This window comes from Podarcis pityusensis (assembly GCF_964106645.2).
Source record: "Podarcis pityusensis genome assembly, chromosome: 1".
Classification (NCBI taxonomy): Eukaryota; Metazoa; Chordata; class Lepidosauria; order Squamata; family Lacertidae; genus Podarcis; species Podarcis pityusensis.
The window spans coordinates 2,046,194-2,071,016 of NC_138028.1; the positions used below are offsets into that span (position 1 = coordinate 2,046,194).

At 46.4% G+C, this 24,823-nt stretch overlaps 1 protein-coding gene across 2 annotated transcripts in view; it reads right to left on the reverse strand.

The window, feature by feature from the left end:
• Positions 1–257: 257 nt before the first annotated feature.
• The window catches only part of MDGA2 (MAM domain containing glycosylphosphatidylinositol anchor 2), a 388,772-nt gene continuing 364,206 nt past the window's right edge, over positions 258–24,823 (reverse strand). For both annotated transcript variants that reach the window (XM_081016731.1, XM_081016730.1), the window contains exons 12-17: positions 18,647–18,667; positions 17,146–17,301; positions 14,264–14,422; positions 10,816–10,946; positions 5,381–5,486; positions 258–2,345 (exon numbers count right to left, since the gene is read on the reverse strand). In XM_081016731.1, coding sequence (XP_080872857.1) covers positions 2,257–2,345; positions 5,381–5,486; positions 10,816–10,946; positions 14,264–14,422; positions 17,146–17,301; positions 18,647–18,667 — 662 coding nt within the window. In that variant the 3' untranslated portion in view covers positions 258–2,256. The remainder of the gene's footprint in view (positions 2,346–5,380; positions 5,487–10,815; positions 10,947–14,263; positions 14,423–17,145; positions 17,302–18,646; positions 18,668–24,823) is intronic.

Sequence of the window (24,823 nt, forward strand, 5' to 3'; positions counted from 1 at the left end):
GTTGAATGACTGAATCATCGGCACAAACGTTTTTCTACAGATTGTTTTTTAAAATATAAAATCAAGCCTCCTCATTGTTTACCTGTGTCTCTTTGTGCTTTTTTTTTTTTTGAAATATTACTGTTTTCAAATATTGAACTTTTATTTTCTTCCTTTTAATATCCGAATTATTTGCATACACGGTTCCCCCCTCCCCTTTCCATCCCCAGGGTTCTGAAAGAATGGAGAATATTCGTAGTAATTATAATAACTCTTGCTTAGGCAAAACTCTTTTTCTTTTTAATGAAGTCAAAAGCTGAGATAATTTAAGGAAAAAAGGTCTTCAATTTTTTTTTTCCATTACCGACTTGTATAGAAGGGGGAATTTACAGTGTATTGGAAAAATTGGCTGATTATAGGTATGGGATGGAGCCAGGTAACTGGAAATAATTTGTACAGGTTTTATTTTTTTCTTTTATTATTATTTTTTTGTAAAAGTGATTTGCTTCCGTTGGTTTTTTTTTCTGTATTTTTTTCTTAAAATTTTGCTAAAATAATAAAATAATATTTCACAATTTTGCACAAGAGTCTGATGAAAGGGCAGAGGACTTCTCTTCTCCGTGTTTTTGACATGAAACCAGGTCAGCGGGCTTGCATTTTGCCGCAAAGAGTCTTGTTTGCTTCCCCTCGCCCCGCTGACCTCCCCCTGCTTCCTCAGCTCGCTAAATGTAAGGACCAATCTGGTTTTGCGCAGAGGTTAGAGTAAGAAAAACTCCGTGTTTGTGTGTCTCTGTGTGTGTTTGTGTGTGTGTGAACCACCTTCTTTTACAACTCCTCCAGCCAACCTCAAATGGTACTCTGAAAAGCAAAGGCTGCCCCCGTTTCCCCCAGGATCAAACGGGCACCAATTTCTCACGGGCGCTACGTAGAAAGGCCATGGCTGTCGGGAAGGTCTCTGCCCGCAAGGGGCTTCCAAGTCAATCCATCTCCTGAAGCAGCTCACTGCTTTTGCTCTTTACCATTCCTCTTCGGCGTTTACGATTGACTTTTTATTGATTGACATTTTTTTTTTGCTCTTTAGGGAAAAAAAGAGAAGTGTTTTTTGTTTTTGCAAACGTCCCCCGAACCTGCAAGCTTCTCCCCTCCGTGATTCCGTTTCCCCACCCACCCCACGTTTTTCTTCTACTTCTCAGGCTTGTTATTGTTGAAGGCACTTGGTTTCCATGGCGTTTTAGAAAAAAAGATGGTAGTTTGGTTTCGTCACTTGGTTCAAACGGATGACTCCGGCCGGACTTGGGAGGGGAGGGGGCGGAGCAAGGAGGAGGAGGAGGAGGAGGAGGAAAGGGGTCTCAGAGGGTGCGAGGGCCTGGGGGCAGGGGAAGATGGCATCCGGGCATGGCGTCCGAGCGGCCGCAAGCCAATTTTGGACAGACCCGTGTCACCACCGAACGTCCGAACGTTCCCGGAATTACGTCGATGCATGCAAAGCGAGGAGGCCGCATACCGTGGATCTAGCCTTGCCATGGGGAACTGAAACGAGAATGTCTTCAAGAAGAGCTCGGGTGCCGCCGTGTCCTCCTTCCCGAGGGCAGTAGCGAGGAAAGGGGGCCTGAAAGGGCGGCGTGGGACTCGATGCGGGGGGAAAAACCTCGTGTGGAAGGGGGAAGAACAGAAATGGAGGTTCATCTTCTACCCTGTTTTGCAGTGAGGTGTAGGGAGTGGGTTCTCTCCTCCGTTCCCCCTTCTTTCACGCTCTCTCTTTCACGAAATCTCTCCGTTGGCAAGTCATTAGGACCTCCATGGCAACAAGCGAGCTATTCATTTGAAACAAAACAAGCCATGACTTTGTGCTTTGAACAAGGAATTCTATAGCTCTTTGACAGAGTTCTTCCAATGAATGCTGTGTGTATGTGTGTATGTGTGTGTGTCTCTCTCTTTCTCTCTCTCTGGTTTCGTTTGTTCGTCTCTAATTAACCACAAAAGCACCTGAAGGTCTCTCTCCTTCACTTCCACGTGGAAAACTGTGGCGTCCGCAGCCCCTTTGTCGCTCCATCTCTTTTGTCTTTTATAAACTCCCAAGGCTCCCTTTTTTATATATATTTATATTTTTTTTAATGTTTGATTCTTCTTCTTCATTGTCTTCTTCTTTTTTTATTTTTTAAAAAATCGTTTTTGAGTCAGTCAGTGGAGGAATCTTTGGTAGTTTTTGTTTCTTTTTAAAAATGTTCTCATTTCCTCATGCCCACCTCGTCTGCTGTAGCCTCTGCCGGAATAAGGTCACCTCTGATGACTTAAGACAGACATGAGAAGGAAAACGGGGAAAATCCGTATATGTGGCAGAGTCCTGACTGTGCCCGAAGGTATATCTGAAGAGAGAAGGGGAAAGAGAGTTAGCAAGAGTTGGAGTTAGGCAGGCCTCTGAGGATTCAATGGACGGACAGAATTCTCCCTTTCCTGTTTCCAGTTCGATGCAGTTTTTTGCCCTCCCAAAAATCTGACCAGATTTCAGACGCATTCCTCCTAGAAAGCACATTTTCCTATGAAACTGTCCTTCCATCACTGCTAGAACTATAGTCTTTCAGTGCAGAATTTGCTTGATAAATTCATTATCCTCCTCCCCTTTCAATGGTATGAGCTGGAGGTTCAGTTGCTAACAAATCAGGGCCGGCTTACCCATAGGCACTAGGGGTGCGGGGCAGCCAGGCGCTGGACTCTCAGGGGCGCCAGGCTGAGAGTCCGGGGCCGAGATTTGGAGTCCAGGGATCAAAGAGCCAGGCCAGCCGCTGCCGAGTGGAGCAGAGCCCGTCAGAGCACCACAGGTGTTTCTGCTGTGGGCACTGAGGCAGCTGGCCGTCTCTGCCCTTCTGAGTGCCTGGGATAGGTGGGCCGTGGAGAGGCCCACCCAGCGCCTGCAAGCTGCTCACACAAGGCACGCAGCTTCCCTCCCAAGCCTCTGGGGGGGGGGTTGCTCTCCTCTTGCAGCAGCATGGGAGAGAGTTACGTGACCCCCGAAAAGTTCAACAGCTCTGAGTTGCCCCCATAAATTGGGGGTGCTGGGCAGTTTTTTGTGCCCCGGTGCCGCATATGCTAAAGATAGCCCTGCAGGGGCTTGGACTACATGACCCTCGCAGTCCCTTCCAGCAATTCTATTTTTCCAGTTGTGCATCTTGTTCCGTAATGCCATTAACCAGAACTGTATTTGTCTCCTCCTTTCTGGCTAGTTCACCCTCATGAGCAACCCACAGCTTCAGTTCAGTGCTGGCCTGAATGTCGCGTGGGGTTAATGACAAACGAGCAGCGTCCTTGGCTAAAAGGACAGAGCGGTTAGCCACTTAAATTGCGATTAAGGGGCTGCTTCCCCGTTTGCAAGTCTTCTGTTCCAAAGGAAGCAGTCAGGAGACATTAAGCCTCTTACACATTTCATGCTGTAATACGAGGAGATGTGCATGGGAGAGCGAACCAGAGAAATGGGAGCAATCTCCCGTAGCGTTTTAATGTTCTAATGCTCTGCTGAATTATAGCGCTTTAACCTGCTCAGAGACCTTAGGGTGAAGGGCAGGAAACAAACAAACAAACAAACAAATATTGATCTTCTGCAAACTAAGGCATAACCCATGGGTTGGCAAACTAAGGCCCAGGGGCCGGATCTGGCCCAATTGCCTTCTGGATCCAGCCCACGGACAGCCTGGGAATCGCCACGTGGATCAGCGTGGGGATTCTGTTCGTTTGGGCTGCACCATTTCTCTCCCTCACATGCATCGCAGCGCTGCCTCCTCCCTCCCTCCTCCTGGCTTCTCCTTGCCCTGCCTAGAGGGGGAAGGGGGCCGGGCAAAGCTGGCTGAGCACCATTTTGAGCAGACCCTCTCCGGAGCCAGCCCTTTTGCACCGCTCATCATCCCTCCGCTGCCACCACCGCCAGCCCCTGCCACTCGCAAGGCCCAGGTAAGCAGCCACCGGGGCTCGTCCGGTGCTGCGGAGAAGACAGGGGAGAGTCGTGGGGGTGATTTTTTCTCCAAAATATAGTCTGGCGCCCCACAAGGTCTGAGGGACAGTGGACCGGCCCTCTGCGGAAAAAGTTTGCCGAACCCTGTAACCCATTGCAATTGACTCAGTGGCAGAGCACATCTAAATACGGCCTGGATCAGGTGCAAGGGGCAAGTCCCCAAAGGGGGCGCGACACGGAGGGAGTCCGCTACAGCACCGGCACAGGGGCGCCCTCACACACCCCAGTCCAGGAGAGTGGGTGGCACAGCCTCTCTCTGTCCTTGGGTCTTGATTCACCCTGGGAAGGGGGGGGGATGCGGCTGGGCGTGCCAGGTGGGGGCAGGACACACAGAGGGGGATCTTCATCCTTCAAGCTCTCCAGCTCCCACTGCCAACAGGGCGCAAGGGGTGCCTCTGCGGGGGTTGCCTAGTATGTGCCCCCCCCCCAGATTGTACGCCCTGGGCTGCAGCCCCCGTGCCTCCCAAGCTACACCACTGAATTTACCTTTTCCTTAGTAGTAGCTTATATTTAGAATACGCAACAAGCCCTCCTGTTGATCATGGCTTATTTATTGTGCCTTCCTCTAAGCCCGTTTTTTCTTCCCATCCCAGATAAAAGCATTTATTAATTGCAGTTTCTACCCATTTATTATAGCTCATACATTTTGCTTTTTTTTTTTTTTTTTTTTGCAAAACGTCAACTTTTTGCCACATTTATTTTCAGGATCGTCGCTCTTGTTGTTTTACAATATTTTCCAGATCCTCCTGTTTATTTCCATGGATGCAGTCTAGAAAGAGGCTCCTGTGGTTATGCTTAAGGGTTTGAACTTAAACTGGCTACTGATTAGTTTCTGGGCCCAATTCAAAGTGCTGGTTTTGACCTATAAAGCCTTAAACGGCTCAGGACTGCAATACCTCAAGGACCGCCTCTTCCCATATAAACCCACCCGGACCCTGAGATCATCTCCTGAGGCCCTCCTTCGTTTGCCTCCTCCTAGAGAGGTCCGGAGGGTGGCAACATGAGAACGGGGTCTTCTCTGCAGTGGCTCCCCATCTGTGGAACGCTCTCCCCAGGGAAGTTCGCCTGGCACCTTCATTATACAGCTTTAGGCGCCAGGCAAAAACGTTCCTTTTTAAGCAGGCCTTTGGTTGATCTTATTGACATCCAACACCCTTTTAGAATGTGGCACTTTTTTTGGAAGGGTGTTTATTGGGTTATTGCTTTTGGTTTGATTTTATATGCTGTTGTCTTGTTGTGAACCACCCTGAGACCTCCAGGTATAGGGCGGAGTATAAGTTGAATAAAAGAAAGAGAGTAAGAGAAGAACTTAGATTATTACATTTACACTGGGGCCTGGGAGCAGATTGTGGCTGAAACGCTGCTGCGAGGATGAGGGTGGATCAAAGAGGCACTTACGATTGTTCACATAGTCCTCTTTTGTGCATTCGCCTTCCACAATCGAGATGTCGTCGATGGCGATGTCGCCTTCGATACCCTTGCCACGGATCCCTTCAAAAACAACCTGCAATGAGATCACATGAGATGCACCTGAAAAAGATTATCAGTGCAGCAGGAGCAACAGAAATAGGGGATCGTGCAGGCAGAGTTGCTTCCAACAGATACAGGGCCAGTTGAATCTCCTATGGCTACCATATCTCTCCTTTCTGAATGTTCGGTAATCTGTTATAAGAAGGCATCATCCACAGTTCCTTCTGTCTCTTTACATTTCTTTACTATGTACCATATGTGGTGGAAATGCAAAAAGATAAAGGAATTTTGGGACATGATCTACCACAAACTAAATTATTTTAGTTAACCTTAGCCAAAAATCCCGAAGCCTTTCTCCTAGGTATTATAGACGTAGATATACCGAAAGATTTGAGGACGTTATTTATGTATGCAACCACAGCTGTGAGAATACTAGTAGCCCAATGTTGGAAAGGAGACAATATACCGACAAAAATGGAATGGCAGGCAAAACTAATTGAGTACGCTGAGATGGCAAGACTAACAGGGAAAGTTAGGAATCATGACGACCAAACACTGAACACAGAATGGGACAAATACAGACAATACCTAAAAAATCATGGTAAACATCTGAAATTTTTGGCAGGCCTTGAATGACTCCTGCAAGGTGACATAACTTATGCATATATTGGATAAATATAAACTAGACGTTATTCAATATGCAGTTAATATAGAATTGTAGAGGACCACGTGGAGGGAAGCCTTAATACTTTACTATATACTGTATTTTTCCATCTATAAGACACCCCCATGTATAAGATGTCCCCTATTTGGAGGGACTCAAATTTAAGAAAATGGGGGTATATCTGTGTATAAGACGCCCCCTAATTTTTGACATTATTTTAAAGGGAAAAAACCTAGTCTTATACATGGAAAAATATGGTAATTTAATTTCATTTTCAACATTTAACTATTTTTTCAACATTTAAGTATTTTTTCTTTCTTTTTATGTACATCTCTGATGGAGAATGATAATTGTGATGTATATTAAAAAAACAATTAAAAAAAGAAGAAGCAAAGAAGGCATCATCCAAGTCTTCAGACTGGCTTGGAGCTCAATAACAGACCCCCGCAGTAAGTAAACAGTTGTTTCCCACACCTACAGGTTTCTCCCATATACTCTCAATTTGCCTCCCATGCTCCAGGTCATGGATTTCTTCATAAGTGTACACATCCTTTACATGCAATGCTACTCCTCCCCCCTTCCTGTTTGGTCTATTCCTTTTGAACAGGTTATACCCCTTGGTTTCTTACATTTCAGTCATGAGCTTTATCCCACCAGGTTTCAGTAATGCCTACCAGGTCATATTTGCCATCCTGAATTAAAAGCTTGGATTCGTCTTGCTTGTTTCCCATACTCTGTGCATTAGTATAGAGACAACTGAAACCATGAGGCAACTGCTGTCTCTGCTCCTCTGGCTCCGAATCAGTGTCTGAGATAAGGGCAAGGAATCAATTTTGCAGCTCCAGGGACACAGCATGGGTCCTGACAGTCCTGCTTCTGTGTGTCATATTCCTCCATCACCTGGATGGCTGATCTTCCTTCTCCCTATGTGCACCCCTCATGTCATCTGGCCCAATAGCTTGAATTGTGGATAGGTGGGGTTCAATGAGAGCCATCTTCAAATATCTCAGGGCTGTTACATGAAAGGTGGAGAAACCTTGTTTTCTCGTGCTCCAGAGGGGAGGACCTGAATCAATGCATTCAAATGATAGGAAAAGGAGATTCCAACTAAACATTAGGGGAAACTTTCTGATGGCAAGAGCTGCTTGCCATGGGATGGAACACCTGGGAAAGTGGTAGACTCTCTTTCCTTGGAGGTTTTTAAGCAGAGGTTGGGTGGCTATCTGTCAGAGATTCTTTAGCTGTGATTCCTGCAGTGTGGTGGTTGTACTAGATGTCCCTCAGGGGTTCATTCCAACTCTACGATTCTATATTCTTTGTGGTTAATGCATATCTTATGGTGGTTCAGAAAAGGGCTATGTCAGACTGTCAGACTGCGAGACTGCAGTGAGATCTTAGAAGGTCCTTTGGGCAAGGACTGGCACTCTTTTCATCTATACAAAACAGCACTCCAGTAATGTTAAATTCTAGTTTATACTAGGAAATGCTCTTGCTATAATTTATCCCTGCCTTAGCTGGTCATTTAGAATCAGGGATTGCTGCAAAGCATTCATAATCCCCTCTTCAGATGAGAAATGCTTCGCCGATGATATGTGGGCCTGGAAAGCATAAAATAAATCTTGGATGCACTTCAGTGTGCGAATTAACCTATAAAAAGCTTTAATTTCTGTGCTGGAGCAACAGCATTTACTGCAGACAGAGATTCACTCTGATTCACTCTACTTAAAATTAACTGGGAGGTTTACATCCCTTCCCATTTAGGCTCTGAAATGCAAAATAAAGTTTGGTTGGCCCAGGAGCTGCAAAAAAAGGAAAGAAAGTAATTTAAAGTTCCAGCTGTGCTGACATTTATTCGGCTTTATTTGTTCAGCGTTTTCACGGCCCTAAATTTGTTTTATGCTGTAAAATAAGAAAAGGAGGGGCAGGGGAACCAGGGAGGCAGGAAACTCCAGGAGTGAATGGACAAGTTGAATGATTCCACTGAAACAGACTCTCGCTAGACCTGTTCATGGGGAAAGTAAGAAGGACAGGGCATTGGAGTTAGCAATGAGTTGTGCAAAAGCTATTTACATCACAGATGCATCCGGGGTTGGGGGTTTTTCAGTGTGGGGGGGTTATCTTGGGAATGGCAAAGTTCTTGGGGAACACTGCATAGACTAGAACCCCATGGGACTCACATTCACTATCTCCCTGCCCTCTCTATACTTGTACGCAGTTTCCCTCTTGGTCTGAATGTCCCCCTATCAGTATTCATTGTGGTTTTCATTCTGCAAATGACACACAATTGATTATTGCCTCCCTCCTCTGCAATTTGCATTGTGTTTCCTTTGCATTGAAATGAATGGGGTGGACCAGCCTAATAGTTGCACAACTGATGGCGTAATTAATCATGGGAAATAAGGCGACAGGCGAGAGAGCAAGGTGGAAAAGAGCAGGTTTTGTCAGAAGCCGAATCGCAGCAGAGCGGAAACAGAGCACCACGCAACAAATATGTCTCAGAATGGAAATCAGTGCTGTATTACTGTATATCCCTACTTGCAATTCAGTTCTAACCATGGCTACTGAGATGCAAGCCCCACTGAGTTTGAGGTATCTATGAAAAGGCAACATGTTTGTGAGTGCGCCACAGGGACAACTTGAATTTCATGGGATGCCCCTCAAAAGCAGCCAAATCTTCATTTCCTCTGCAACGCGTGAAATCCAGCCTCGTAGCTCTGGCAGGTGCATTAACACAAAAGGATCAATTTTGTTCATCAGCCAAGAGCAAGAAACCAGAACGGATCTATTCAGCCACCTGACCCATTTCAGGAAGCACCTGCCAATCATCTGCAGATGCTCCAGACCTTCAGACCTTTTCAGATGCATATGCAAGAGGGGAGAGAATGCTTTGCCTGGCAATATAAAGTCCAATATTGATGCTTAATCAGCAATGTCATCATATGCAAAAAAAAATTAAAAATGCTTTGATCAGCAACCCAAACGAAGAGATGAGTAACACATTATAATAAATGGAACTACTGGACGACTGTGAATGTTGGACCTCAATCACCATCTGCCAGTTCAGAAGACTCTGAATTTCATCCATCTTTGGACGTTACATCTAAGACCAGGAGCACGAGTCTCCTGTGCCCATGACGGTCCCAAAGGAAGACGTGTCATTCCAAATTTGAGCTTCAGCACCCAGGAATGTCCTCATGACTTGGGTGGCTATTTAGACACAGACAATGCAATCCCATTACTCAGAAGGAAGGCTCACTAATGGTGAAGCAACTAACTTAGGAGAACATAAGGAGGGTCCTGAAGAAGGATTGGGCCAAAGGGAGACCATCTAGTCTGCAGCCTGATCTCACAGGGACCAAGCAGGTGTCCATGGGAAGCCTGCCAGAAGGACCTGAGTGCGAGATCACTCCTCCATGCTTTATTCCCAGCAATTGGTATTCAGAGCTCCCTGGCAAGTGGGTAGGCTTGTAACAGATGGCTATGGGGATTTACTAATATGATGGCCATCTGTCAGGGTTGCTTTAGCTGAGATTCCTGCATTGCAGGGGGTTGGACTAGATGACCCCTGGGGACCCTTCCAAATCTACAGTTCTATGATATGTGATTCCTGCATTGCAGGGGGAGTTGCTGGATTAGATGACCCGCAGGTCCCTTCCAACTCCTCAGTCCTATGATTCTAGAGGACCTTTCGTCCAAGGTTCTCAGGGCAGATTACATTCAAGTCAATAATCTCATGGGCTGCTTATGGCGATAATCAGATTGGAGCTTCGGTTTGTTAAATTGGAGGAAAGAACTGGACACTTGCAGAATCTCAGTGGGATGCCTGTGTCTCTAGCACAGGGGTCCCCAAACTGAGTCCTGTGGTCTGGATAAGGCCCGAGGGACTCGTTTATCAGGCCCGCAGAGACCCCCACCGCCCGCTGCCCGCTCTTACCAGTGCTGCGCTGCACGGCTGCCCACTTCCGGGTCAGAGGAGCACCGGAAATAGCTTGTGCGCATGTGCAAGCGTTGTGCGCATGCACAAGCATTATTTCCAGTGCACATCCGGGTCGGAGGAGGCCTGTGCACATGCGTACAAGCGATTTCCAGTGCTCTCCGACCCGGAAGTGCGCCAAAAATAGCATGTGGACATGTGTATGGGCATGCGCTCCCCCGCCCTCTGGCCCGCCGCGCGATCAGCGCTGAAGACACTGGCCCGAGGCGCGGTAAGTTTGCTGACCCCTGTTCTAGCACTTGCAATATGAGACACCCAAAGCTCAGTCTAGTTATGGGTGACGATTCCTGCCTGGAGATTTTTCTCTTTTGTTCCACCCTATTTTGGATCCTGCCCCCCAAACCCCAAAAAACTTCAAAATACCAAAAGCGATTTATGAGCTTTTTGCTGGCAGTGTGCTTGCTCCCATGAGTGCACATTCATGCATAACAGATTTTTTTTTTTAAAAAAATATTAGAGGAACCTCCTTGCTGCTATGAACCGCTGCTATGTTTTTCTTTGCAGTATAATTGTGATCGTTTTTATTGCGTTTCATATCATTTTAGTTGGGATTGAGTGGAATTGTGCACACCTTAGGCATGTTGCTTGTGCTTTGTGCATGACAGGTCAGTTTTTACAAAGGAGGAAACCAAGAAAACGGGGGTTACATGTGAGACTACAGCCCCCTGACCCTCCTTTCTGCCTCCTCTAAGACAACCATCTTACCTGGAACGAAGTGTTTGGGTGTATATTCACTCGGGCCTGAGACCAATGCTGCCCTTTGTTGCCGCTCGATGACCAGAAGGGGTTTTCTATGGAAGCCTGGTTCTTTAACCGCAGGTAGACATTCAAGGTTCCTTTGGGGGGGAAGCAAAGACACACAGCAGAAGGCAAAGGTTAGGAGGTTGTGAGATGTTGGGTGATGGGATGCCGCAAGAGAAACCTGAAATGGGCCGCTGAGCCAGAGCTCTTGAATCACAGACTCACAGAATCACAGACGGGACCCCCAGAGGCATCTAGTCCAACCCTATGCAATGCAGGAATCTCAACACACAGTTCTCCTCATCCAATCTGAAACCACACCACACCCTGCTTAGCTTCGCAAATGCATCAGCAGTGATTTGAAGACATGCAAGAAGACGCCTGCTTCTTGGGAGAAAAGCAGTGACAAACCTAGACAGCATCTTAAAAAGAAGACATCACCTTGCCGACAAAGGTCCGTATAGTTCAAGCTATGGTTTTCCCAGTAGTGATGTATGGAAGTGAGAGCTGGACCATAAAGAAGGCTGATCGCCGAAGAATTGATGCTTTTAAATTATGGTGCTGGAGGAGACTCTTGAGAGTCCCACGGACTGCAAGAAGATCAAACCGATCCATTCTGAAGGAAATCAGCCCTGAGTGCTCACTGGAAGGACAGATCCTGAAGCTGAGGCTCCAAGACTTTGGCCACCTCAGGAGAAGAGAAGACTCCCTGCAAAAGACCCTGATGTTGGGAAAGATGGAGAGCACAAGGAGAAGGGGACGACAGAGGACGAGATGGTGGGACAGTGTTCTCGAAGCTACCAGCATGAGTTTGACCAAACTGCGGGAGCCAGGGGAAGACAGGAGTGCCTGGCGTGCTCTGGTCCAGGGGGTCACGAAGAGTCAGACACGACTAAACAACAACAACAGCACCTGCCTTATTCAGACCTCAAACCTCCGAGGGCACTTGGTGAAGGCCTCAGAAGCTTGTTCCAACTGACTTGGTGACTTTGCGGAAGAGTAACCCCAGAGAAGTTTGAAAGGAGCTTATCCCCCCAACTCGTGTCTGCCCGGCGAGGCCTTTCATTCCTGCTCTAATAAGGAGCAGAGCTTTCATGCATATGGATGTTGCCAGGCAGCCCCGTTTGATCTCCGCAAAGAGCTTAAGAAGGTTTTAAGACGCTGGGGCGCTCGGACAAATGGCGCTCGAGATGCTCAGGCTCCCAGACCTTTTCCCCAGACTCAGGGGGGAACCTTTTGTATGGCAGATGTCAATTCATCTCAGCAAGCTCCCTGCCCTCTTCCAGATCCATTACCCTAATTTAACAGTCTCCAAAATCCTTTGGAACAGATTCCGGCTGGAAGATTTTCGATGACGAATAATCCCAGGCAGCGATGAAAGACGGAGGCAGTCAGTCGGCCAAGACTTGCAATGTGGGCACTGGCGGAAGGAATCCACAGCCAGACCTGTGGCTTCATGTCCCAGAAAGAGGTGCAGGGAGTGCTTTTCAGGCCCGAGGGCCATATTCGTATCTGGGTGACCTTCTGAAGGCTACCTGCTACTTGTGCCCAGCAGGGCCAGAGGCTGGGTCTGGTTTGGAGACTCCAGCTGGTGCAGAATGTTGATGGGTTGCTGATGAACACAGCACACCGTGGTTAAAACAGCTGCACCAGTTGCACATCCAGTACAGACCTGGGTTCGAAGTCCTTGGATTAATTCCCAAAGCCCGGAACAATTTATGTCCGGGGTCTCTCAGGGATCGACTGAACCCTTCAATCCCAACTCGATCTCTGAGATCATCTGCACGAGTTTTGTTGGTCATTCCCTGAGCTGGAGAGGCTCACTTGGTAGCAATAAGAAACTAGTACAGTCCTGTGGAACTCCCTGCCACTGTGCCTTCTGTGCCAGCTTTTAAATGCCTGCTGAAAACCTTTCTATTTTGCCAGGTAGTTATGAATACAACCTTCACTCAGTAGTTGACTGATGCCAGATTTTAACTCTTTATATGGTTTCTATTGTACTTTTGTTGTAAACAGCTTTGATATATACACATCTATTTAATGATACAGCAGTACAGATTTTTTTACATAAATAAAATAACATAAAATAAATCTGCACAACTTCCTTTCAACTCTACGCTTCTGTGATCCTATGATCTAACGGCTGAGATGTAATGGGATGCCTGGGAACATTAAGAATAAAGGCTGGCCGTGGTGAGAGACAATGGACCTCCCTGGGGCATTTGGCTAAGCCAAAGCTCTCTTCCACTAACTTCTCCACATCTGAATTCTCTCTGGAGGTCAAGCAAGAGATGTTGAAAAGGGCAAGGCCAGTAGCAATGTTTGCTAAGCAGTCTCAGCTCATCCCCAAAGACCAGGCGCTGGAGATGAAGGACAGAATAAAGGTCAAAGGTAGGGGAGAAGAGGAGAGGAGGAGAGGAATCTTCCCTGCCCAGAGAACATTCAACATCAATCGGAAGATCTGGGCAAACGTATCTCGTGACAGCAGTGAAATTAACACGAGTGGCGGAATCAGCTATGTGTTATTTAACTTATATGCAGAATTCATCATGCGAAAGGCTGGACTGGATGAATCCCAAACTGGAATTAAGATTGCCGGAAGAAATATCAACAACCTCAGTTATGCAAATGACACAATTTTGATGGCAGAAAGTGAGGAGGAATTAAAGAACCTTTTATTGAGGGTGAAAGACGAAAGCGCAAAATATGGTCTGAAGCTCAACATCAAAAAAACGAAGATCATGGCCACTGGTCCCATCACCTCCTGGCAAATAGAAGGGGAAGAAATGGAGACAGTGAGAGATTTTACTTTCTTGGGCTCCATGATCACTGCAGATGGTGACAGCAGTCACGAAATTAAAAGACGCCTGCTTCTTGGGAGAAAAGCAATGACAAACCTAGACAGCATCTTAAAAAGCAGAGACGTCATCTTTCCAACAAAGGTCCGTATAGTTAAAGCTATGGTTTTCCCAGTAGTGATGTATGGAAGTGAGAGCTGGACCATAAAGAAGGCTGGTCGCTGAAGAATGGATGCTTTTGAATTATGGTGCTGGAGGAGACTCTTGAGAGTCCCATGGACTGCAAGAAGATCCAACCTCTCCATTCTTAAGGAAATCAGCCCTGAGTGCTCACTGGAAGGACAGATCCTGAAGCTGAGGCTCCAGTACTTTGGCCACCTCCTGAGAAGAGGAGACTCCCTGGAAAAGACCCTGATGCTGGGAAAGATGGTTGGACAGTGTTATAGAAGATACCAGCATGGGTTTGACCAAACTGCGGGAGGCAGTGGAAGGCAGGAGTGCCTGGCGTGCTCTGGTCCAGGGGGTCACGAAGAGTCAGACATGACTAAATGACTAAACAACAATACAATCTCGGGACAGCAGTGAAAGTAACACGAGCGGCAGAATCAGCTCACCTATGTGTTGTCCGTACATGTTGTAATAGAAGCTGAAGCAGTATGCCGTGTTGGTGGCTCCGTAGGGGTTTTTGGGGGGGATGCTGAAAAGAGGACTGGTCAGTCTGGCCCGGTCTCCTTCCTTCCTGGGACTGGAGGCTTCAATGTACATGAAGAACCCTGCAAAGAGGAAACAGCAAGGTCAAGAGGCAAGATGACAGCAGCCAACCGAACCCACGAAAGGAGCTTCTCCTTCTGCCCAGGCTGTAGACCATAATAATAATAATAATATTTTATTTATTTATACCCCACCCTCCCCAGCCAAGACCGGGCTCAGGGCAGCTAACAACCAATAATAAAAACAAGTTGATTAAAATACAATTTAAAAAGTTTAAATTCCAACATTAAAACATTAGGATGCAGCCTCTTCATAGGAGGAGAAAGGAAAAAGAAAGAGGGGGAGGGAATCAAATTGGCTCCAAGCCAAAGGCCAGGCGGAACGTCTCTGTCTTACAGGCCCTGTGGAAAGAAATCAGATCCTGCAGGGCCCTGGTCTCATGAGGCAGAGCGTTCCACCAGGCCGGGGCCAGTGTTGAAAAGGCCCTGGCTCTGGTTGAGGTTAATCTGACTTCCTTAGGGACCTCTAGGGTGTTGCTATATATGGACCTTAAGGTCCTCCGTGGGGCATACCAGGAGAGGCGGTCCCGTAGGTGCGAGGGTCCTAGGCCGTGAATGGCTTTAAAGGTCAAAACCAGCACCTTGAACCTGACCCTGTACTCCACCGGGAGCCAGTGCAGCTGGAAAAGCACTGGGTGAATATGCTCCCATGGCAGGGACCCCGTGAGGAGCCTCGCTGCAGCATTCTGCACCCGCTGGAGTTTCTGGGACAGCTTCAAGGGCAGCCCCGCGCAGAGCGAATTACAGTAGTCAAGCCTGGCGGTGAATGTTGCGTGGATCATAAGCAGGTAAATCAGCGGTTCCCAAACTTTTGGGGGGGGCACCGCCCTCTTCCTTCCATAAAGTCACCCCAGTGCCCCCCTTCCCTATAAAAAGCATTATTCAGAATAGCTCTTTGCATGACCCACAAAGGAAGCTGGCAATGCAATGGAATTCAAAACGGTAGCAATTAATTGCACATATATTCAAAATCCAGTTGAAACTATTCAGTTTAATTCAGGCTTTCTCAAACTTGGGTCTCCAGCTGCTTTTGGACTACAATTCCCATCATTCCTTTACCACTGGTCCTGTTAGCTAGGCATGATGGGAGTTGTGGTCCAAAAACAGCTGGAGACCCAAGTTTGGGAAACTCTGATTGAATTGATTTAACAAAACTGATGAATTTGATCCAATGTTACCAGCTTTCCAAGGCCTGAAAGAGACTCCATCAGGCAAGGCCTCCTTCCCCACCCTCCAGTCTCTGCTTCTCAATTTGTATTGTATTATTTTATGCACTGTGGCTGGCCGTTGTTTTATTGATTGTAGTTTTGAAATTATTTATTGTAATTTATTTATTTATTGTAATTTATTTATTTATAGTGGGTTTCTCTTTAATTTTTATATGCTGATATTATTATTCTACACTATTCTAATGATTGTTGAATGTTGCTTTATTTGATGTAGGTTGCTTATTTTAAAGCTATGTTTTATTATCACATTTTTTGTATCGCATTAGATTGTTATAAGGTGTACATTCTTTGTTTCTTCAGCTTGTAAACTGCCTTGAGTATTGTAAGATAGAAAGGTGGTATACAAATTAAAAGTGATGATGATGATTTAGCAAGGGTCTTAGAGGCCACATTTAACAACTACAGTGGTACCTCAGGTTACATATGCTTCAGGTTACAGACTCCGCTAACCCAGAAATAGTGCTTCAGGTTAAGAACTTTGCTTCAGGATGAGAACAGAAATCGTGCTCCAGCGGTGCGGCAGCAGCGGGAGACCCCATTAGCTAAAGTGGTGCTTCAGGTTAAGAACAGTTTCAGGTTAAGAACGGACCTCCGGAACGAATTAAGTACTTAACCTGAGGTACCACTGTATGTCAATTTTCGATAAATTCTTAACATGATGGGTGAGCATGAAATGACGCCAGATTCCCAATGTCTAGTTTAGAGTCACTTAGCAGGAGTTTTAAATTGCCACTTCCAGGGTCCCCCTGTCACCCCCTCACCTCTCAGGTCCCAAAGGCCAATTGCAACTTCCTATGAATGTGCAATCAGGACATATTAGACTTAAAAGTTCCTGGCTCAAATGGTAGCATCCTTCCCAGAGATGTCCAGCACATAAGATAACCTCAAGGTTAGATTACTGCAATATGTTATATGTAGGGCTGCCCCTGAAGGCGGTTCGGAAACTTCAGCTGGTGCAGAATTCAATGGCCAGGTTGCTCACCAGAGCAAGACGGTTTGAGGCCCCTCTTCGTTTCCCTCCCCGAGAGGTCCGAAGGGTGGCAACATGAGAACATGGCCTTCTCTGCAGTGGCTCCCCGTCTGTGCAATGCTCTCCCCAGGGAAGTTCGCCTGGCGCCTTCATTATACACCTTTAGGCGCCAGGCAAAAATGTTCCTTTTTAACCAGGCCTTTGGTTGATCTTATTGACATCCAACACTCTTTTAGAAAGTGGCACTTTTTTGGGAAGGGTGTTTATTGGGTTATTGATTTTGGTTTGATTTTATATGCTGTTGTCTTGTTGTGAACCACCCTGAGACCTCCAGGTATAGGGCGGTATAGAAATAAAATAAAATAAAATAAATAAAATAAAGATGCTCAAGGGACACATTCCCTTAGTGTCTCTCCCAACAGAGTTCATCACCCAGGATACCCAAGACATTACAAATGGAAGAGTGAAGGAGTTCTTGTGTTTGGTCAAAAGCCAACCTGAGCTTTAGGCCGAGATATGAACTTTACCTTCCTTGGATCCTGACCGGTCAGCGCTGGGCCCTGTGTTTGGGGTGTACTTGGTGTCCCGGAGGATAATGTTTTGCCTCGTCCAGTCAAAGTTGTCCTTCTCGTCTTGGGTGAACAAACAAATGTTGCCGTCTTCAAAGCCGCAGTGGAATTCTCCTGCCAACAGACGGACACCGCATTCGCATGAAAAAAAGAGGATTTCAACAACCGTGTAGCGTTTGGAGCTCATCTTCTCAAGAAGGCTGAATGCGGACAACCCTGAGACAAGGCTCCACTTTGGACCTTAGCCCTGGCAACCTCTAGGAGTAGACAGCCTGGGAGGTCAAGCAAAGCTTTTGCCTGCATGCAGGAACACAGAGAACAGGTATGCCCAGCTCCCAAGAGACTGCGATCTACTCCCACTATAAAAAAAAATGGCATTAGATTGACCAAAGTTGTTGAGCTTTCCAACAATTGATTGTTGTTGGGCAATCAATCTGGTTCATGCAGTCGACCAGGATTGACCAGGGGCACCCAGGGATCAACCGGTAGATCGCAATTGACCGGTTGGACATGCCTGAGGTAGAAGATTTCTTGGTGGGGGCAGGAAGGAGCAGCGGTGGAAGGAAGTGGGGCATGGGGTGGAGGTTGTAAAGCAGAGCAGAACATCCCTAGGTAGGTTTAGCTGAAACTTCGTCCGAATTCAATGGGACTTCTGAGAAAACCTGCCTGGGATCGGGCTGCAAAAACCATCGAATGCAGGAGGACTTACAGCTAGGTAAACATGCATGGGATCAGGCTGTAGGTTGCACCGAACTCTGTAGTAGTGCTTTTAAAAGCTGGGAGCAAAAAAAGAAATTAAGAGACTGCACCTAGGATCCTAGGGAGTAGGCTGGCTCTGCTTCTCTTCCCTTGCCCTCAAAATAACCCCAGGGCAGAAGGAGGAGAGTAAGATTGTTCCATGAGGCAAGCACAAATCTTTGCATTTATGGAGGGATCTCCTTAGTGCTATGTCACATTCCTCCTTGCATCAATAAATAGCAGGCTCATAGCCAGCATTGTTTGGGAATAATAATAATAATAATAATAATAATAATAATAATTATACCCCACCCATCTGGCTGGGTTTCCCAGAATATCTGGGCAGCTTCCAACAGAATATTAAAATACAATGTTATAGAGAGGTTCCGTTCAGCATCTAACTGTATCCCAACATAGACGAAAACCTGTTCCCATGATCTCAAGAACCATCATGCAAAATTTGGTTAAAATCAGTGCTGCTTTGAAAAGTTCGGTCTGCCATCTTGATTCAAAATGGCACCCAACCACATCCCAACATAGGCAAAAAGCTGCTCCCTTGATCTAAGGAGGCAACCATGCAAAATTGGGTCATGACATCTGAAGAAGTGTCCAAATTGCTTAGCAAACAGAGAAGCAAGCAACTTCCCTAAGCATACCATAGATTATTTTTATTGACATTTCATTCTAATTAATGCAGAAACCAGGTATTGCAAATACTTACGTAGGTGAGGATTCATCGGGGCTAGAAGGGAAGGAGAGAGAAGATCCTAAAATTAATTAATTTCTGCACATGCTGATGAGAAATTTGCGGCTGATTCTCTGCCCCCTCTAATTATCTTTCCAAATCCACTTAAATTGCATCCTCAGTTCGTTTTATTTAAGGCATTTACATTTATTTATTCAAGACCTCAATTTTTCATACATCTAAATGGTGTGCATACAAAACCACCTACAGAAAACAGGATTTCTGATGTTGCATTTTTTATGTTTTGTCAGTTTAATTTTGTCCAGTTTTTTTATATTAACTTTGCACTGGCCTTATTTCTGTAGAGTGAAAGGCATTACATAAATACTCGTATGACATAAATGCATTACAACGAACATTTCGCCTCCGGTTCAAGTGGGTTTATTTTGTAAGCGTATATTCATGTTTCAGTAAAACAACTTCTGAGATGGAGGGAATGGGGAAGGAAATCCTGGCACTCTGCCCGACTCTTGCTGATACGTCGGAGGAGATTTAATAAATAAATAAGTTCCTGCAAAGGCGTAGGAATTTTATAAATAAAATATAATAAAATAATTACAAAGATAAATGATGTAATGTGACTCCAAGGCTACAGAAGAAGGGAAGATCTCGGATCTGAATATCTGGAACCCATTTGTTCTTCTGCATCCTACTTCAGGGATAGGGGAACGTTTGCTCCCACTCGATGTTGTTAAATGCCAACTCACATTAGGCCCAGGAACCATAGCCAATGGTCTAGCAGGGTGGGGGCTGTAATCCAAAAACATCTGGAAGGCCACAGATTCCCCATCCCTGTTGTGTTTCATGGAAATAGGTTTGAAAAGCAATGTGTATATAAGAGGGTCAGCATCTTAAAAAGCAAAGCAGAGACATCACCTTGCCAACAAAGGTCCGTATAATTAAAGCTCTGGTTTTCCCAGTAGTGATGTATGGAAGTGAGAGCTGGACCATAAAGAAGGCTGATCGCCGAAGAATGGATGCTTTTGAATTATGGTGCTGGAGGAGACTCTTGAGAGCCCCATGGACTGCAAGAAGATCCAACCTCTCCATTCTGAAGGAAATCAGCCCTGAGTGCTCACGGGAAGGGCAGATCCTGAAGCTGAGGCTCCAAGACTTTGGCCACCTCATGAGAAGAGAAGACTCCCTGGAAAAGACCCTGATGTTGGGAAAGATGGAGGGCACAAGGAGAAGGGGACGACAGAGGACGAGATGGTGGGACAGTGTTCTCGAAGCTACCAGCATGAGTTTGACCAAACTGCAGGAGGCAGTGGAAGACAGGAGTGCCTGGCGTGCTCTGGTCCAGGGGGTCACAAAGAGTCAGACACGACTAAATGACTAAACAACATATAAGAGGGTAAGAAGAGCCTGCTGGATCAGGCCAATGGCCCACCTGGTTCAGCATGCTGTTCTCTCGGCAGCTACCCAGATGCCTGCGGAGAACCTGAAATCTGATCGTGAATGCAACCCTCCCCTCCTGCAACTTCCCAGAAACTCTAGCCACCAACAGCCTTCCCCTCCACAAATTTGTACGTTCCTGATTTCAAGGCCGCCCAAGGTGGTACCCATCCCAGCCTCCTCTGGAAGTATGTGCTATAGTTTGACTATGCAATGTGTAAAGAAATATGTGGCTTGCCCAAGAGGTCTTTGCAGGCAATACCTCTGCTTCCTTTCTCCAGCCCATCTCATTCACTCGGGTTCTCTGTCTTCTCCCAGGCAACTCTTCAGAAGAAGAACCTGCTACATCTGGCCAGTGGCCCATCTAGCCCAACATCCTGTTCTCTCTCTCTCTCTCTTAGCTTTCACATGCTTTATTGAAATTAATTGATAACAAAACGTTCCTGTGTATGATTATGTCCAAGTATACAAATAAAAATCAGTTCAATCTTAGTTAGTCCATTTCACCATACATTCTTACTAAAGTACATAAGACTTCCTGTCATACCCCCCCCCCCAGTGTATTTACCATTTCTACTATCTGTTGTACATATACTGTATTTTTTGCGCCACAAGACACACTTTTTTCTTCCTAAAAAGTAAGGGGAAATGTCTGTGCATCTTATGAAGCAAATGCGTGGTCCCTGGAGCCGAATTGCCCAGGGACAAAAAGCAGATCATGCTTTTTTCTTTTTTTTTTTTTTTGAAAGAGGGAAAGGGGTGTTGAAACAAAGCCGCTGACAGTTTCTGGGGAGAGAGACAAGGGACGCTAGAGATAAAGGAGGCTGCCTGGGAGGGGGGAGGTAAAGACAGCAAACTTGCAAAGGGGGGAAACAGGAAGACTAAAGCAATAAGGAGAGAAAAATAGAAGAAAAGGAGGAGCAAAAAACTGCTCCAGCTAAGGGAAAGACACTAAGGCAAACAAGAGGGAAGGGAGTGTTGAAAGGAAACAGCTGATCAGTAAGGGATTGAGAGGGAGATAAGGGACGCTAGCGATAAAGGAGGCTGCCTGGAAGGGGCGAGGTAAAAGCCCATGGATCCTCAGGATTTTTGCATTGGGTCACCCCAAATTCACCATCAGATCACATAGCATGTCCATGGCTACAGCCTGCACCAAAAAAATCATGCACCCACTGTTGCGTGGGGCCACAATGGTGCAAAAACATGGTTACAAACCACAGATCCACATGGATCCTCAGGATTTTTGAATTGGGTCACCCCAAATTCACCGTCAAATCACATGTCTGTGGCCACAGCATGAACCACAAAAATCATACATCCACTGTTTCGTTCAGAATATTTCTTTTCTTATTTTCCTCCTCTAAAAACTAGGTGTGTCTTATGGTCAGGTGCGTCTTATGGAGCGAAAAAATATGGTAATTATTACTTTGTTCTTTTTATGTTATCTTATAATATCTTTCACCTTTTCATATCTATTTTCCTTGTTTTTTTATTTTATTTTACACTGAGGCCATTCAAATGGTGCCATAGATGCCACAGCTTCCTGTTCTCAAGGTGGCCACCCAGACGCCTGTGGAAATCCAAAGGAAGAGTCTGAGCACAGGAACAACCTCTCCTCCTGTGGTTTCCAGAAACGGGTATTCAGAAGCATTCCTGCCTCCAGCTCTGAAGGCAGAACATAGACTTCATCCTGGTTGGAGCCACCGATAGCCCTTTTCTCCTCCATGAATCAGTCCAATCCTCTTTTAAAGCCATCTAGGTTGGTGGCTGGGACGCGGGTGGCGCTGTGGGTTAAACCACAGAGCCCAGGGCTTGCCTATCAGAAGGTTGGCAGTTTGAATCCCCGTGATGGGGTGAGCTCCCGTTGCTTGGTCCCTGCTCCTGCCAACCTAGCAGTTTGAAAGCACGTCAAAGTGCAAGTAGATAAATAGGTACCACTCCGGCAGGAAGGTAAACGGCATTTCCGTGCGCTGCTCTGGTTTGCCAGAAGTGGCTTAGTCCTGCTGGGCACACGACCCAGAAAAATTGTCTGTGGACAAACGCTGGCTCCCTTGGCCTATAGAGCGAGATGAGCGCCGCAACCCCAGAGTCGGCCACGACTGGACCTAATGGTCAGGGGTCCCTTTACCTTTACTTTAGGTTGGTGGCTGCCACTGTCTCCTGTGGCAGGGAGTTCCAAAGTTTGGCTATGCACTGCATGAAGGACTTCCTTTTGTTTGACCCAAATCTTCCCCCAGTCACCTGCATTGGATGCCCATGAAAATGGCTCCAGTGCTGACCTTTCCACCTTTATGGATCTGAGCCCGTTATGGATCTGAGCACTGGAGTGCTACCCTGGTCTGAAATTTTACTCAGCAAAACCCCTTTTGAAAGAACACTTTGATTCAGCTGCACTGCCTTTATTCCCCCACCCCATTCCTTTCTCTAAGAAGAATAATCAGCGATTTGCTTCCTGTGTAATTTTCCACGGGAAAAACGTAGTCAATTATTCAAGATCGCCCTCTCCGTGTTTGCTAACACAATTACTTCTCATTTGCTGAGGAATGCACTTTCTCTCTCCTTTTTTTGGCATTCTCCTGACTCCAAATGAACCCAAATTGTGGGGGGACAGCGCTGAGCGACACTCGCTTTGTCGCCAAACTTTGTGGCTTTCAGGGAAGCTATCATTAATGGCGGACCTTGAATGGCGCAATATTCATATTGTTCTCAGTGTGGCGGCCAGGGCGGAACGGGTGGGCTGGCAAACAAAGCTCACCTCCCCTGTGAGTGACAGGAGCACAGAAACAAATCCAACATGCTGGTTAGTTATTTGAATGTCAGGGAACGGCAGCGAAAAGAGAATCTGGAAATGTAGGTGGGGGGAGATGCAGCTCACAGTGATTCTTCCGCTGTCCCTTCTGAAAGTTCTGGCACCGAATGGGTGGGAGAGACGGTGGCAAACCAGTGCAGGGTGGTGGATAGAGCACTGGGCTACGACCTGAGAGAGACCCGGGTTCGAATTCAGCCTCAGCCTTGCAGCTCACTGCAGGACTTTAAGCCAGTTACTGCCTCTGAGACCGGCTTACTCCGCAGATTTGTCGAGAGGAGAAAATGCAAAGCAATTTCCCCTAACAGACACTTCTCATTTTGGCAGTTTCACTAATATGTGCATTTCTATGCAAATATATGCATTTCTGTGCACATTACCAGGCTGGGGAAATGCAGTGCAAAATTCAGAGAGGAGAAAATTTGGAAATTTGCCTCTGTTTCAGCTGGCACATCATCTCAGAAAGTACGAATTACATAGATATGCCTTTCAGTGTGAAATGGATCGATTATCTCTCCCATCCCTAAGGTAGTGGAGCTGCAGGAGCAACTACCTCATCCTAAAACAGGGACGTCCAACTCCCAATAGACTGCGATCTACTCACAGTATAAAAAAACTGGCAGTGATCTACCCATGGATGGATCAAAGTTGTTGAGCTTTTCTTAGCAAGCAAATGAATGAATGGAACTTAATCTATGAATGAATGGAACTGAATGAGCATTGCGATATACACAGAACATAATAAAAAGTCAATTGTGTAAAACACAGCTTGTTGTTTAGTTGTGTCCGCCTCTTCGTGACCCCCTGGACCAGAGCACGTCAGGCCCTCCTGTCTTCCACTTCCTCCCGTAGTTTGGTCAAACTCATGCTGGTAGCTTCAAGAACACTGTCCCACCATCTCATCCTCTGTCGTCCCCTTCTCCTTGTGCCCTCCATCTTTCCCAACATCAGGGTCTTTTCCAGGGAGTCTTCTCTTCTCATGAGGTGGCCAAAGTCTTGGAGCCTCAGCTTCAGGATCTGTCCTTCCAGTGAGCACTCAGGGCTGATTTCCTTCAGAATGGAGATGTTTGATCTTCTTGCAGCCCATGGATCATTGCCTTGCCGTGGTGAAGGGGCTTGAATAACTCAGAGAAGCTATGAGCTATGACATGTAGGGCCAACCAAGATGGACAGGTCATAGTTGAGAGTTTTGACCAAACGTGATCCACCTGGAGCCGGCAAGCCACTCCAGTATCCCTGCCAAGAAAATTCCATGGACAAAGACCAAACACAGCTTAGGGTCCTGAATCTGCAGTCAAATAGTGGACCTTAATCTTGGGGGGAAGGATATCCCTGAGGGACCAGAGATCTACCAGGAACACCCCGCAATCTACCAGTAGATCGTGATCTACCTGTTGAACGTGCCTGTCCTAGAACATCCCTGGTCACGATGCAACTTTGTTATGCACCAATGCGTAAGAGTCAATCCCTGAATGCTCCTCCCCACTACTCCTTATTTCTAACTATAAAATCATAGAATAATTGGAATGTACAGTTGGAAGGAAACCTGAGGGCATCTAGTCTAACTTCCTGCAATGCAGGAATCTCATCTAAATGACAGATGGCCACCCAACCTCTGCTTAAAAACCTCCAAGGAAGGAGAGTCCACCACCTCCTAGGGAGATGATTTCACTGTCGAAGAGCTCTTGCTGTCAGAAAGTTCTTCTGAATCTCCTTTCTTGTAACTTGATGTCGCTGGTTCGAGTCCTGCTCTCCAGAGCAGGAGGCAACAAGGTTGCTCCATCTTCCACCTGACAGACCTTGAGATATTTGAAGACGGCTCTCATTTCTCCTCTCAGTCCCCCCTGCAAACCATTGTCCTAACCAGCTTTGGCAAAACAGTGGCATGCAGATAAATAATAATTAGAATCTGGATGAAGTAATCCACTTATTCCTGCTTATTTCCGGAGCAG